This window comes from Gigantopelta aegis, chromosome 3, assembly GCF_016097555.1.
Source record: "Gigantopelta aegis isolate Gae_Host chromosome 3, Gae_host_genome, whole genome shotgun sequence".
NCBI classification, from domain to species: domain Eukaryota; kingdom Metazoa; phylum Mollusca; class Gastropoda; order Neomphalida; family Peltospiridae; genus Gigantopelta; species Gigantopelta aegis.
The window spans coordinates 25218866-25235633 of record NC_054701.1 but is presented as its reverse complement, the minus strand read 5'-3'; the positions used below and the strand labels follow the sequence as shown (position 1 = coordinate 25235633).

The window sequence follows — 16768 nt, the reverse complement described above, 5'->3', positions numbered from 1 at the left end:
TAAATCAAGATAAGTTCTATAGAAATTTCTTTTGATAAGCGAAAGATATTGTCAAACATTAGGAAAGATGTATACCGTATCTAAAAGAGTTAATTGCCAAAAATATACAGTCCTTATATGTTTTAACATAAAAATCATCCTGGATGTCTTTTTATATATTTATTATGAATGCAGCTTATATATTTTAACCAAACAATTTAACCATTATTTAATCATTCATTTGCACAACTTATAACACGATTGCAAGACATCAGAATTGTCATCTTCATTTTCCAAAAATGTTATTTGTTAACATTCAGGACCGTAGCTAGCAGGGAGGCAATTGCCCCACCCCCACCCCAGAAAAAAATCCGGAAAGCATTATAGAAACTTAAAGAAAATTCTCTTCTTAACTGTTTAAGGAGTTTTTGACTATTAACTACTCAGTTATCCCCCCAAACAAAAAATCCTAGCTACGGCCCTGACATTGGTTCTCGAAGACCCTCCTCGAAGCTGGCTCTTGACGACTGGTCCAAATCTGTTGAAGCTAACTTCAGTAATCCAACGCTAAATGCTCAAATGCACGACCCTTCTGGGAGTTCGAACTTCAAATTCAAAGAATATCTCAAATTTAGACATTTGTAATCGTTGGTGGGGTGGAGATAGTCCGAAGGGACGTAGAAAGTGTGATTCTTTCTACGTCCGAATATTGTTACATACCCTATATATAGCTGGTATTCAAAACTTGTGGCACCACGTTTCAACCGTTTCTCAACCGAAATAGTGCAACAAATGGACACACAAACCAAACATGTATAACCTACCGTACTCACTAAATCCCTATTGAAGTAATTGCATCAGTAACAAAATAGATCTTCCAACGAAAACACAAAACATTTCCCCCCATTTTAAATTTGCTAAATAAAGGTAAGTAACTCGCCCTGCACATTAAGACAAATATATATTGGAGCTCTATACATGTAAACTTGGGGATAGTGTGGCTTTAATAGTGGTTTTGACATCCAGTAGCCGATAATGAAACAAAGTACTCTAGTGGTATCGTTAAAAAAAAAAAACCCAAAACCCTGTCCAACTTTGTTTTTTAAATAGTGGGAACAAGAGTGATACCAGACTATTACTGATTATATTAACTCTAGGGTTAATATTAGTGTGTGTATGTGTGTGTGTGTGTGTGTGTGTGTGTGTGTGTGTGTGTATGTATGTATGTGTGTGTGTGTGTGTGTGTGTGTGCTCCTCGACTGTTATATCAAAGCGACATGTTTGCTTAAAGTGTTATTGACAAAAACCAAGAACTGCAGGATATAATAACAATTACATAGGAACGTTGAAAATTAGTTTTACGTCACAAATTTCGTCCCCCTGAAAATAATTCCCCTCCCCTCCACATGGAATCTGCTATTGTGTGCATCCCTTAATTACGTATGTCACCCTTAAGAATTTAACTGACCCTCACCCACCCACCTAGTCCGAGTATTCTGACTGTAAGAGAGCTGGATGGTTGTTAGGGCCTATAACCGTCCAAATGTCCGTCTAGCTCTCTTACAGTCAGGGTACTCGAGCTACCCCACCCCCCACCCACCCCCACCCACCCCCAAGTGACACCAGCTCGCTCCGGGCCTGCTGCTTACAAGTTGTTTCAGAAGTGTACAGTTAATGTGGTTTACATGTATGAGTATACACATTGTAAGTAAAAACAAAGACAAAATTACGAAGCCTATTTTTCTTAGACGCAAGTATCCAAGCATTGTAGGCGTAGTTACCCGCGTGTAATTTAAACAGACTCTGTAAATTTGTTCAGGACGGGACATACTCCAGACGTACAGCACTCGCCTGATACGCGATCGGTTTGGAATAATCGACAGAATGTACGAGGTCTGCTTTTTCTTAAACGCAAATGTTTAAGACGCTGTCGTAGCCAGGATTTTATATGGTGTTTACCCATATTGGAGTAAAGGTTGCGGGGAAAGGTGGAGGGGGGGGGGGGGGGGGTGAGTCACGTTATGTGGTGACAGGAACATTTTAAAATTCTTGGAGAGAAAATAAGTGTGATTTGGGGATGCACTGCTCTCATGCCCATCCCTCACCCCCCGTTTGGGTAAGAAGCACTGGCTTTGTAAATTGGTCCTATGATCTGTTTCACATCTCAGCACATTTTAAATTACCGGGTACTGCTATCTGGTGTCTAATTCTAGGATCACACTGTCAACTGCCAGCAGAAAGTTGGCGGTCGACGATTGCGATTAACTCGTGACCTATGACGGGTGCGTAGAGATTAACAACTAATGGGATATACGACAAAAATCGAATTGTAAAAGCGCTCCGACTAGCAACTGGCCATGGACAGTCGTAGGACAGAAAAGAATATATGTTTAACGACATTCCAGCACGAAAAATACATCGACTATATATTGGGTGTCAAACTATCGTAAATGCAAAAATAATGGACAGCAGACAGTTGGCCAACTTAGTGCTGACAGTTGGTAGTCTAACACCAGCATTACATACAGGATTATTTCCAGGCCTCTGAAAATTGCGAGCGATAGTTTCGTTCGCGCGTAAGTAAAGTTTGCGTAACCCATTTTTCGTTCGCGCAATGAATTTATGACGTCATGACGGGTTGCGTAACAACAAAATGGGTTACCGGAATTTGTTTTTGCGTAACGCATAAATGGTTTACGCAAATTTTCAATTATCAGAGGCTTGTATTGAGAGAGAGAGAGAGAGAGAGAGAGAGAGAGAGAGAGAGAGAGAGAGAGAGAGAGAGAGAGAGAGAGAGAGAGAGAGAGAGAAGACATATATGCTCCGAAACGAAACTGGTCTCATTTGAAATGATACTGGTAGTGTACAGAAATACTTCCTGATCATTCTCCCGGCTGTTTGCTATACATGTAGTTGGTTTTAGTACATTTCCATTTGCTTTAGTATATTTTAGAATTTTAGAAGGCTGGAATGTAAAAAACCCAACACAGGCCAGTGTATTCCAATGATATATTACATTTCAACAAATATACTTTTGCAAAACCTTGTGTATACAATGTTTATATGGATTGTACCTGTTTACGATTCGAATTTAGAATATAAAACAAAATTTAAAAAATCATGTTACAAATGTGTGCTGCCAGTTTGTACTAAACATACCTCATTCACAGGCGTCAGACGCCGGGGTGTGTGGAAATGGATGACTGGCCCAAACTCTGTACAAAAAACATTGCGTCACCTCCCCTCTGTCCCACTCCCCCGCGCCTCGCCCCTTTAAAAATAATATTAACACGCGCGCGCGAACACACACACACACACACACACACACACACACACACAGTGATTGTCATCTTCCGTCGCCTATATATTTTTGGAAAATGGTTCTAGTCTGTTTTAGTTTCGGAAACGGTATTGGGTGGATTTTCGTCTCACATCACAGGATTCAAATGCGACTTTTTGGTATTCACGACGTCTGCCGGTGGTTGTTTTGTTTTGCTGAGAGCCGGTTTTGAATTCAGGTACACTTTAGATGCACACTGAACTCTCGTCATTCCGCCCAGTGGAATTCCTGGAAAATACAGCAAGTCACAAATTATGTTCCATAATAATATAATTATTTATATCGTACATCGCATTTAAAAATAAATAAATGACGGAACGAACTAACGAACGCATAGTCATCGAAGTGGTGGGCGGTGGGGGGGGGGGGGTCAAGGAGAAAACCCCCAACTTGAAGGTTACTAGTCGGTAATGCATAGCTATCTCATAACATTGGAAAGGCATCATCCAACAACTGCAAGGGGCGAGACGTAGCCCAGTGGTACAGCGCTCGCTCGATGCGCGGTCGGTGTGGGATCGATACCCATCGGTGGGCCCATTGGGCTATTTCTCGTTCCAGCCAGTGCACCACGTCTGGTATATCAAAGGCCGTGGTATGTGCTATCCTGTCTGTGGGATGGTGCATAAAAAAGATCCCTTGCTGCTAATCGAAAATAGTAGCCCATGAAGTGGCGACAGCGGGTTTCCTCTCTCAATATCTGTGTGGTCCTTAATCATATTTCTGACGCCATATAACCGTAAATAAAATGTGTTGAGTGCGTCGTTAAATAAAACATTTCTTTCTTTTTCTTTTTCCAACAACTGCAAGGACAAACAGTCTATATAATTCATTGTGTCCAACGTATTACACTTATATGTTTTTATAACTTAATTAATAAAGGTTGTGGTTTACACACACACACACACACACACACACACACACACACACAGCAAGTAAAGACGACGTCACACGATGCGAGTGTCTCGTACGAGAACAGCCGATTGACAAGACATGCATTACGATGTCATCGGTTGCTATGCAGTCGGCTGTTCTCGTACAATACACTCGATTCGTGTGACGTCGCCTTACACACTGAGATGCAGTAAGGCGACGCCACAGGAGATGGGAGTGTCTCGTACGTGAACAGCCGACTGTGAGAAAAGAAAAAACGTTAAAGTGACGAACCCTATTTTTAAAACACTACGGCGTATTTTTCACTATTAGAGCCGTTTTTTGATAATTTAAATCAGACTTACGTTATATTATCTTAGTCTTAGGTCCTATACTTAGAAATATTACTTAGATTTTATCGTTTAGATTATCTATTTCCGTACATACAAACTTTTTAATACCACGAAATGCATTTTTCTAGTTTTAAAAACGCACGTACATCTGAGAAGTAACGGTTATGAAGACGGTTTTAAGGGTAAAGTATATTTCACCGTTTCAACATCACTGATTCTTGTTTTACTCTGTTGTAACTTTATCTAAATGTGTTACAGGTTCATATTAGGACAAATGTGTACACAAATAGACCTACAGTTGCTCCCCCTTACGTCGCTATGAAATGACGTTTAATGGCTGAGAAAGACATAAATATTACGTTTTAAAGACGCTGAAAACGAAATCTTTGTCTTACAAACTATTACAACTGAGAAAATTTGAACAAAATCCTTAATAAATATATGGTATTCCATAAAAGCTGTTCGAAAATAGTATTCTATTGAGTCGAACAGATGATGATGATAACTTGTTTAACGTGCCCATATACCACTAGGGTTTCGAACACGCCCATCCCGAGTCCGACCTCCGATAAGATCGGTGACCTGACTCGGGATGGAGGGGGGGGGGGGGGGGGGGGGGGTAGAGTTGAAAATGGGCAGAATTTTGAAAATAGCAATTAGTAAAAAAATTAATAGAATAAATAAAAAAATAAAAAAATAAAAAAAAGAATTGACTGCTCGGCCGAATAATATTTATATAATTTGGAGCATTTTAGAAGGACGGTCCAAAATTAAATAAGAAAAAGAAGAGAGGATCGGACTATTTAATAATAATTAAAAAAAAGAGAGTAATTTCGACATAATCTTTTGAACGCAGATCTAAAAGTTTAAAGTCCGATCGATATGTCCACGTGAGTGGCCTCGTTAAGGCCGTTTGGGTGCACAGCTTATAGGGACGAGATGGGTTGCATCCCGTCAAGAAAACCCCTAGATTGACAGTCGATAGACGTTGAAGGTGTAGTGCTGTGCTGAAATACAGATCTTGAGAAGCCGGATCCGTCTGAACGAGAGAGAGTATCAGACTAGGGTATAGTCCAGTCGTCATGGGTTGAGTCGAACAGAGGCAATTTTGTAAACTAATGTCACAGAAAATTACCGTAATTTGCCATAAACAGATGATATACCCAGACGATGCATTATTATTTAACAAAAACCATCCCTAGTGTAATTAGTTCCGTTAAATTGCATGGAATTTGAAATCCCTTGAGGTTCATACTCGAATCGTGTAACGGTTTCATTTGATTACCAGAGTGAAATTATGGCCTTCCACTGATTCTGAGAAAAAAAATTCCTAGACCCTCTCAGATACCCTAGTTCCATTCTTGGATGTTTTAAACTTAGACTAAGGCCCGAAACACACCGAAGCTGACATAGGTCATTTTTGTAGGGGGCAGGCTGGGTTTTGTCTTATGTGTGTTATTTATTGTTTGTTTTTGTTTTTTTATTATACCACTGCCCCCTTTCCTTTCTCTCCTTTGACTTCCATCTAATTTCGTTCAGATCTGCCAGCTATCTTTCAACTTCTTGCGCCGTTCACCTCCACATCCCAGTCCTTGTCTCTCCAACCGGGTGCTTGTCTCTTGTGACTAACAATCCGTGCCACACACCTGCCATATCCCATCAGCTTTCAGCTGTGGGCTTTTTCTGACCACTTCGGAGAGTGTTCGGTAGTTACAATCTAATTAAAATTAGCTCCACTATTACATGTGGATCTAACAGCAGCCCGTTGGAGCTCATGTCCAGTTGACCTTTCATTCGACCAATCAAAACTTTACTTGCAAAATCATGCCAGTGATTTGAAATGAATTTGAAAACATTCGGGATTATGCCGAGGGTATACGAAATGATTCGGGTGAATTACGAAGTATGCCGGAAACTAATTGCAATATAAAATTTTATATAAAATTCGTTTCAAGACGAAGACAAAACCGTGATGGTATCGCCATAAAATCTATTTATACTTGTATACAATCCAAAGTTTATTACTGCACTTTGTCCACTGTTTTTTCAATGTTGAAATAGACCAACAAGTTCGCCTATTGCATAAATAGTCTCGCCCGATATTTTTAGAATTTGCATGCTCCCGAATAATCCCCTGCGCGTGCTGTAACCTCGCCGTGGTGTAGGGGTGTAACATTCTCGTTGAGAATGGCCAATACAGCACAAATCCCCTTGTTTTTTTCGGGATACAATATCTGTGATATTTGTATTTTTGCACAGTTCTTTACACTGTTTTTATTTAAATCTTGAATTTTTATATTAATGTTGATCATCACTTTATTTGTTTGGATGACCATAGTTTGACACCCATAAGCCGATGTATTTTTCGTGCTGGGGTGTCGTTAAACATTTATTTATTCATTCATTCATTCATTCATTCATTCATTCATTCATTCATTCATTCATTCATCCATCCATCCATTCATTCATTCATTGTTATTTATAGATGAAATGTCACCTGGACATGGGAGTCCACGCAATGCTGTTAGATCTACTGATAGACCCAGTAGAGCTAATTTTAATCAGATTGTGTTTTGGCACTTTTTGCCCCAATTAAACGAAAATGCTCGAATCTGGATAACAACATTTATTCATGTTAGTATTACTATCAAACAGCTATATAGGGCTGTAAACGAATCACTGTGCATTTTACATGGATTACAACTAATTTTATGGTTAGAACAATGGAAATACATGGTAAGTATCAGATTAGCACATTTTGCCCGAATATCTCTATCATATTTGCCCGAATTTGAAGCTTTGCTCCAGAACTAGAGGGGCAGTTGGCACACACACACACACACACACACACACACACACACACACACAGACACACACACCCTGCCCCCTGTCTCATACGCGTACGGAAGCTGGGTCTGGGTCATATGACATGAGCTATATTTTCACACTGCCAGACTGGCAGCTGCAGCCTATACGAGTTATATATATTTTTTTTAACTTAATAAATATAAGGAAAGATATATTAATCAAAGTAGGATTCTCATAATTACTGTTGATGTTTATAGAAGAAAATATATTATCTTAAAAGATGAACGCAGTTAACATACCTATATTGAAAACAGTTACATGCCCAGACGTCAAAATGCACCAGACTTTGCCACATTCGTCACACCCCGACTCCAACCCAGACCCAGAACCAGCTTTGGCTTGGGCCTAAAAGTCCGAATTTACAAAGCATGTTTTAGTCTACCACTCGTGTGACTATTCATATTCACAAAGCTAAAACACCTGCGTTTAAGAAAAACAGGGCTAGGGCACACATTATTTTCGAAGCTAACTTAGGGCTACGATATTGTAAAACCATCGCAGGCTGTGACGTTGCTATGACGTGTGAATTCGGCCCGTAATATTTCCAACTTGTTTGTTCATTACCTTGGGGTCTTTCAAAACTGCTGCATACTGTTTGACCCCCCTTCGACTTCTTCCAAAAGACGTATATAAAGACAATTACAACAGCTAGTCCGATAAGAACCACGGCCACGATTCCAATTATCAGACCAATCCTGAAAGAAAGCGAAAACTAAATCATATTACATAATACTAAATTCTAATAATACGTATATTTCTTCCTGAATAATAAAGATTAAAACTTAAGCAGCAGCAACTACTACTACAACAACAACAAATAAGAAGAACCAACTGCAATAACAACTACACCAACAACAATAACTACAATCAACAAAAACTATTTAAAAAAAACAACAACAGGAACAACACACAACAACACAATCAGTAACAACAACAGTAAAAAATTTTACAACAGTAACAACAACAATTCCAACCATCGAAACAAAATGTGTTTTTTTAAAAGCCTCGGTAAACCTCGGTCCTAACAAAAACAATTTTGTCCTTCGGGTTGGAATTGCCTTATCTTCTGACGCCATATAACCGTAAATAAAATGTGTCGAGTGTGTCGTTAAATAAACCATTTCCTTATCTATACCTGACAACGGTGTTAGATTCTATTAATACGATGATATATTATATTAATCTAATTTAGCACCGTGAAAAACCTGGCTAATTCATTCCAGTGGGCAAGGAATAGAGAATACTAAGCGAGTTCCTGTGTGAGACCGTTTATATTACAATGAGTGTGAAATTTCGCTCGTGACGTACGATTAAAAACACACGAGTTGTAATAAAAAAAAGGTCTCAAAAGGGAACGTATCGTATTTGATTTATTACACCGTACATCAATGAACAAAAATCGTACATAATGACTTCCAAAATAACTAAACAAGACATGGAAATGCATAGATTAAAGACCGGGAAAATGACATCGCTTTAAAGTCGCACACCCTAGTTTCATCCCGCGAAAATTAATTATAATTCTGGTTAATCTACAAACCTGTAACACACTTAGATCACGTTTTTATAAAATGGAGTAAACAAGAAGGTTTTATATCGATAAATACCATGGGAATCCCCGTGACTCAATTACTTGAAATAATTTTGAAAGTTAGTATTCTGATGTCACCGGTAGATGTCGCTCGAAGCACAGAAATGACTATGTCACGACAAATTTCATAGAGTGCACACAGACTTGGGGTGCGTTCCTTTCACCTCTCCTGGGCATGTTCCAACTGTTCTGTCCTCTCCAGATATCGTAATACTTATTGGTTTTAAGGGTTTGTAACGTTTTGTATTGAGATACTTACTTGTCTGAACTTTATTGTTAATGAAAATGTGCACGAACTGTGAAGAAAAACCTCACAAATGAACGACAAGCAAACGACAACAAATCGGATGTTGACTACGCGAACCGTGCACAAGAAAACAAACCGAACCAAAATTATAACGGTCACGTAGTATACCAACATCTGTAACGTTGAAACGGGAAGATTCCTTCTAAAAATAGATTGGACCTCGTCTGCTCAACGGTTTTTTCTCAGTGGCGCGTGCGTTTTTAAGAAATACAAAAAATGCATTTGTGGTATTACAAACATCACGATTACCAGGATTACCAAAAAAAAAAAAAAACTTCAGGAGAATGGCAATGTATATTCTAAATAATAAAATGTAAGTAAAGTGTAATTTTATTTGTGAAAAATGGGTTTAATAGCGAAAAACAACGGCGTAATGGTTAACAACTAGGGCGTGTCCCTTTAATTACTGAACGTTATATTTTTGACATTCATACGATAATAAACACCAAAACCGTTTTACGCACTGTATGAATGGCGTAGCGCGTTAGTGTGTAAAACGGTTTGGGTGTTTATCATCGCATGAACGTCAAAAATATAACGTTCAATTCTTATAATTCCAAATGCATTAATATTGCCATTATACAAAACTATATTAAAAGCCCCCAATCGAACTCTATTCCACAATGATTTACAACTGTATCAATACACAAATAAGGGAATTCCCTTAGAAAGTTGCATTCGTTTTTTTCCGTCAAATCTCCGATTCATTATATTGTATGTATACGGTTTTATAAATTTTAATTTTCTGAATCAAATGTGGATAAAACGTTATAAAATTTGAAATAACAAAGCGACAAATTATTTACAAGATTTATCTACTACAAATTGCAGTTGTCAGAAGTTGAATTAGTAAAAATGAATGTGAAGACTCACTTAAAAGGGATAAAGTGGTTTTAGTGTTACTGTGTGTGTGGATTTCAGAGAAAGTTTGTGATTGTGTGATATTATTCTCGGAAAGGACAGGTCGCGGAATTGTGCACGAAGGCGTATGTGTTTTCGCGCGTGTGAGTTGTCGGTTTGGTGTTTTTGTCAAATGTGACAGAGCTGCGATCATATCTCTCTTTTGATTTGTTGAGCATTCTCTGCTATATCTTCTAATAGACGCTTCGTTTTTGTGGCCTGTCATATACATTATGTGCCGAAAAAGTGCAGTTTTCATGTTCATGGAACGTTGGTTTGTTTTTAGATCACGTGATAGCATTTTAACCAATCAAGACGCCTATTACAAAACAGTAATTATAAAATGGAATTATTACTAAATGACATCATGTCGTGGTCATTTGATTTAGCTATTTATCAGTGAAATACTGCATTACTACGCCATACATCTAACAATGAAGTTTACACAAACGATATTATTAGCATATTCTAGGCTAAACAAAATTAGTAAAAATAGGCTATACATTTTGTTAAATTACGCTGCTAATATTAATTATAAGAATTATTTTTCCGATTACAAAAATATAATTAGAAAGAACCCTGCGCACACTTTGCATGAACATCCATACGAAATTGTAGTGTAACACAGTGCATCACCTGATCAGAGGTCATAGCCTCTCAAAATGCATATTCCACAATATGAAGGAAGGAAATGTTTTATTTAACGACGCACTCAACACATTTTATTTATATGGCGTCGGACATATGGTTATGGACCACAAAGATACTGAAAGGAAATCCGCTGTCGCCACTTCATGGGCTACTCTTTTCGATTAGCAGCAAGGGATCTTAATTTTGTTTATTGAAATTAGTTTCCGTCATACTTCGTAATTCACCCGAATCATTTCGTATACCCTCAGCATAATCCCGAATGTTTTCAAATTCTTTTCAAATCACTGGCATGATTTTGCAAGTGAGGTTTTGATTGGTCGAATGAAAGGTCAACTGAACATGAGCTCCAACGGGCTGCTGTTAGATCCACATGTAATAGTGGAGCTAATTTTAATTAGATTGTAACTACTGAACACTCTCCGAAGTGGTCAGAAAAAGCCCACAGCTGAAAGCTGATGGGATGTGGCAGGTGTGTGGCACGGATTGTTAGTCACAAGAGACAAGCACCCGGTTGGAGAGACAAGGACTGGGATGTGGAGGTGAACGGCGCAAGAAGTTGAAAGATAGCTGGCAGATCTGGACGAAATTAGATGGAAGTCAAAGGAGAGAAAGGAAAGGGGGCAGTGGTATAATAAAAAAACAAAAACAATAAATAAATAACACACATAAGACATAGCACACAAGACACACACACACACACACACACGATATATCACATACAAGGCATAACACAGAAAACATCAAACAAAAGGGACATAACACACGATACAACACACAACTCGCACACGACATAGCACACAAGACAACACACGACATAAACAACACATGCTTTAACACACAACACACACAATACTTATCACGCACGAGATATAACTCACGTGAGACATAACACACGCGAGGTATAGCACATGCTAGGCATAACACTCGAGACAACACACATGAGAACACATAAAAATAACACATACAAAACATAAAACGTGACATAACACAAGACATAACACACATAAACAACACGCATGAGACAACCCACATACGGGATAATATAGGAGACAACACACACAGGACATAATACAAATGAGACATAAGACAACACACACGGCACATAACACATGAGGCAACCCACACGACACATGACACATGAGACAACCCACACAAGACATAGCACACTCGAAATATAAAACACACAGGACATAACACACACCAGACATCAAACGCATACACGGCATGACACGAAACAACACGCACACAACTCATAACACACAAGACAAAACACACAAGAAATAACACACATGAAAACACACACGAGGCATAACACGAGACAACATACGAGACATAACACACGAAACATAACACGTCATGACATAACACACATAAAACATGACATACACAAGACATAACACACGAAAAATAACACACACAAGGCATAACACACATGACATATCAACACATACGGGAGACAATACATACGAGACACGGTGGAAAGTCTGACACATATCATTTAACGTCGTCACGTACTCATCTCCTTCACAGCAGACTGTTTCGCCGGCTTTAGTGCAGCACCCGTTCTTACACGTGAATTCCTTTCTCGTGGTGCGCCACAGGGTCCTCGTGACGCGCGTGCACACCACGCCATCGACAACTGTTAAAACAAAACAGAAAATATACACTCTCCAGAGTGCACTGTTAGTCAGCTATTAATAGGGATAGGAGGTCTAACAGTAATGGTAAATGAAAGGATAATGATAAGTCCAGGCCCGTGCTTATACAACGTTTAGAGTCCAGACTCAGTCTCTAATGACGTCACACGCATACAATTTATATAACATTGTCATGACATCACCGTCTCAGACTCTAATAGTCTCGAGTCTAGACTGTAAAAGTTTTATATAAGCACCAGGCCTTATCTCAAAGAATACGAGAATCATCAAAGAAAACAAATCGTATATCAAACCAATTGCCTCCAGCTCTCAGCCCCTTCCCCCTATACTAAATTCTGGAATAACAGAGCTCAAAATAAGAAGTAAAACATGGCCTGCTGTTCGAGATACCTATTACCTGCTATTTTTCAGTAACTTTAGCAGGGCCGTAGCTAGGATTTTTTTTGTTGGGGGGGGGGGGGGGCAACTGAGAAGTTAATAGTCTAAAACTTCTTAAACAGTCAAGAAGATAATTTTCTTTAACTTTCTATAATGCTTTCCGGATTTTTTCGGGGGGGGGGGCAACTACCCTCTCTCCCCCCCCCCCCCCCCCCGCTAGTTACGGCCGTGGCTTTAGCACGTGAATTTTTATTTAAACTGCTAGATCTAAACAAAAAATAAAAATGGACTGCTTTTCACAGGCCGCTGTTTCGAGCCCTGAACGGGCCTTGTGTGCTATGAATCTTAATACCATTTTACACTGCAGTGTAAATATACCTACCACTAATGAAAGAACTGAACATACACAGGACGAGCACCAGGTCCGTCATGTCATTAGCGTCGGCCGTAACGAATCTTTCTGAAACGAAACCTCAAAGTTTAGCGCCATGTAGCTGCTGCGTTCACACTCTCACTTTAAAGTGTCAGACCCTAGTTTTTAAACACTACGACGTAATTTTCACTATTAAAGACATTTCCTCTTCTTCTTCTTTTGTTTTTTTTTGTGTGTTTTTTTTTGTTGATAATTTAAATTAGAAGTATTTACATTTTATTATTTAAATTATTCTTTTTCCTACACCCGAACTGGTTCTGGTCATCCAGGTTTTTGCAATACCCGAAAATGCATTTCTCATAATTCGAAAAACACGTTCGTCTGAGAAGTAATGGTTATTGAGACAAGCTCTAGTTACTAAAGGGTCAATCCATCTCAAATCAAGGAATATTTAGGATACACCAAACACTTTGGTCTCAGATTCACTTGAAATTTGTACCAAATATCCCTGTCATCCACAGAAATAAATCTGAAATTTGAGCTCTATATTCCAAGTAGCGTTTGAAGAATATTCATTTTACTAACTGTGCTCGAAAATGGCCACCATCATTTCCGTGCTATATTTCAAATCCGTTTATCAGGAAATGTTGTACGACTACTAAGAAACTCATTAAGTTCTGAAGGGCAGAGACTGCTGAGTTTGAGTCTCTGACATACTATTTTATCTTACGAGCAGCCATTTCTCAGATATGAAAACACAGTCTTACATTCAATATTACATACATTTTAAAAATTCTTCGAAAACAGCAGAAAACACTCCAGGATATCGCTAAATATGGGTCAATATTCCAAAATTTTCTGGAGGAATCCCCCAATACCTACTCACATCAAGGCATCGCGCCGTCGGCACTCGCTTCGTCGGCCCCTGCGCGTGCTGTAACCTCACCGTCGTGCAGGGGTGTAACATTCTCTTTGAGAATGGCCAATACAGCACAATTGAAATTTGGAGTAAAAGTCAGTATCTATCTGTGATATTTGTGTTTTTGCACAGTTCTTTACACTGTTTTTATTTAAATCTTGAACTTTTATATCGATGTTGATCATCATTTTATTTGTTTGCATTACCATAGTTTGACACCCAATAGTCGATGTATTTTTCGTGCTGGGGTGTCGTTAAACATTCATTCATTCATTCATTCGCTTCGTCGGGCTACACCCACCACACGAATTTCGTCTGATTCAAAGTCGATCCCCTCACTTGACACGCTGGTTACGGGTCAGGTTTGGAAACATTTCCATTTACAAAAAAGTTCAGACAAGTAAGTATTTAAATACCAAACTTTATAAACAACTAAATCCAGACCTTATATTTATGCTATTTTAAAGTCTATCCAGAATAAAACTTACTTGTTTATAGCATGGAACATGGTAACGTCGATTTCTAAGTCGATAATTCCCAATATCTAGTTACAAAAACATTTTATACTCCATTTTTTCCCAACATAGCAGTCTTGGGGGCCGTTCGACAATTACGTAATGCAAAACCTTGCATATCTATACACCCTCCTCGACGTAACCGCCAATCAAAGAGAGGAGAAGAACGAATTATGTTCCAACCAAATGGAGAACAACTAAAACACACTGCTAAAATGGGAAGATGTTTGTTTACATTACCTCAGAGAATCAAGTATGATTGGAAAGTGCTGATATATTGTTTCTTGTTTTAATGATCATTATATGGTGAAATATGTAAATATTATTTTCGAATTGTTATTTTAGCAGTTTGTTAAAGCGACTAGTTCGTATAAATAATTAAAAGGAAAGATTGGTAACTTTAATATTCTTTTCCGTCATCCATTTATAATAAAAGTAATTTGAACCTTTTGAATAAATTCACAAAGTCATGGATGAAATGTTTCACTGACATATGTTAGTGTGGTCTTCAATACAACTCGATACAGGGAGAACTGGTAAAGATGTGAGTTTAAACAAGCGGTACGCAACGAACCTTGCGGTAGTTGTTTTAAATACCCTAAAACGTACTAACATTGTCGTTTATGATATTTTACAGTTTGTTTTTAGCATTGTTATATAGCTGTGTGTATAATTTTAATTTGCTAAAAATAGTTAAAATATAAATTGGTGTTGACAATATTATGAAAGATCTGTTACATTTAACAGATGGTGGACCTTCGCCATCTATGTAAATTGGAAAAAAATAATCAATAGAGCACCTACACTGTTACAGATGCGTTCAGTTATAATCATGTTGCACTAAGTTTAGAAGCAGTAATCCATACTACTGATTATATTATTTTTGTTTTACAAATTAGAATAGTATGGTGTTTCCTTTCTAAAGAAACTTTACGATATGTCTTGTACGTTCGTTTTGACCAGAAAGCGTCCACCGCAGAGAACAACTCATGCAAATTCATTCTGTACATTACAACTGTGTTCTAGTATATTCACTTCGACTTCTCAACAGGTTTCACAACAAATGTACTTATATTTTGCCAGTTTATAACACAAATTTCTAAGAGTAACGGACATTTCATATGCATTAAAACACTCGAAAGGTAAGTCATTTTCAACAGTCTCCACAGAAAAGTACTTTGATATTGTTAAAACCCAAATAGATTTATATTCCTCATATTCTGTAAATTATATTACAATCATTATTTTCTGATTTAGAATAACATTTATTTTATCAAAGGTTTGACTTAAATGCACTGGGTTTTGTTTTTGGAATGAGTGAATGTATTTTAATTATTGTTACGGGTATTGCAGGGGTCTTAACAAATACACCACGATGACTATATATTATTACGTGTTTAGTATGTGTGTTATAAATAAGGATAATTTACCCATGAGAGCCCCAAGGGGAGACTCAGTGAGGACAGCTCAAATGTTCGTACCCTTAAACCCATCTAAAACTACATGTATGTTAATTGGTACACAGCAAAAATTGGGCCAAACTAGTGAGACCTATATTATTATATGTATTACCACGTTGTAAACAATGTTTTATGCTGTAACGGCAAAATACAACCTACAAGCCAATTTGTGACCTGTTATTAAAACAAAGTTGTCTCTGTTTATCTATAGTATTAATGCGTAGCTGCGTACGTCACTATTAAACAAACATGTGGGCCTACCTGTGTCTTTGGTCCTACTCAGGCGCTACTGGGTAGGCCTAGAAAGAATATGCATAGAACAGTTTCTTCAAATTTGTTTTAGATTCTTCTTTTCATTAAACGGTCATTATTTCATTTGTTATCACCTATTACTAAAATTCAACATCACAAATAAGTAGTGACTTCAGCTAGACACTTACGTAAGTTTATGTTAATCGCTGGAACGGTTCTTTGACGTCATTGAAATGTCTAAACACGCTTACTGACGTCACTAACATATGTGGGGTATATTCCCTTTGGATTTCGATTTGGAGTACAGGGCCCGTGCTTATAAAACTTAAAGTCTAGACTTTAATAAAGTCCAGA

At 38.0% G+C, this 16768-nt stretch overlaps 1 protein-coding gene across 3 annotated transcripts; it reads right to left on the bottom strand.

Moving 5' to 3' along the window:
- Window positions 1–2974: 2974 nt before the first annotated feature.
- Window positions 2975–16665, bottom strand: LOC121367751. Of its 3 annotated transcripts, none has more exons than XM_041492098.1 (5): window positions 16603–16665; window positions 13278–13355; window positions 12375–12498; window positions 7975–8105; window positions 2975–3547 (listed from the first exon to the last, which is right to left on the bottom strand). In XM_041492098.1, exons 2-5 carry the CDS (start codon window positions 13324–13326, stop codon window positions 3408–3410), a joined length of 444 nt encoding a protein of 147 aa, XP_041348032.1. In that variant the 5' UTR covers window positions 13327–13355; window positions 16603–16665; the 3' UTR covers window positions 2975–3407. The 3 variants fall into 3 exon arrangements, with proteins under 3 accessions (XP_041348032.1, XP_041348031.1, XP_041348033.1); XM_041492097.1 differs by lacking the exon at window positions 16603–16665 and adding an exon at window positions 16424–16596; XM_041492099.1 differs by lacking the exon at window positions 16603–16665 and adding an exon at window positions 16424–16596 and having other exon boundaries at window positions 13278–13351.
- Window positions 16666–16768: the final 103 nt, after the last annotated feature.

Excerpts from the sequence above, each read along its gene's own strand:
- LOC121367751 (XM_041492098.1), bottom strand. The coding sequence starts at position 13,326 with ATGACGGACCTGGTGCTCGTCCTGTGTATGTTCAGTTCTTTCATTAGT. Across the intron at positions 8,106-12,374 it reads GTCTGCTGTGAAGGAGATGA|GATTGGTCTGATAATTGGAA; the intron begins GTACGTGACGAC and ends GCTTTCTTTCAG. Across the intron at positions 3,548-7,974 it reads CAGTTTTGAAAGACCCCAAG|GAATTCCACTGGGCGGAATG; the intron begins GTAATGAACAAA and ends TGTATTTTCCAG.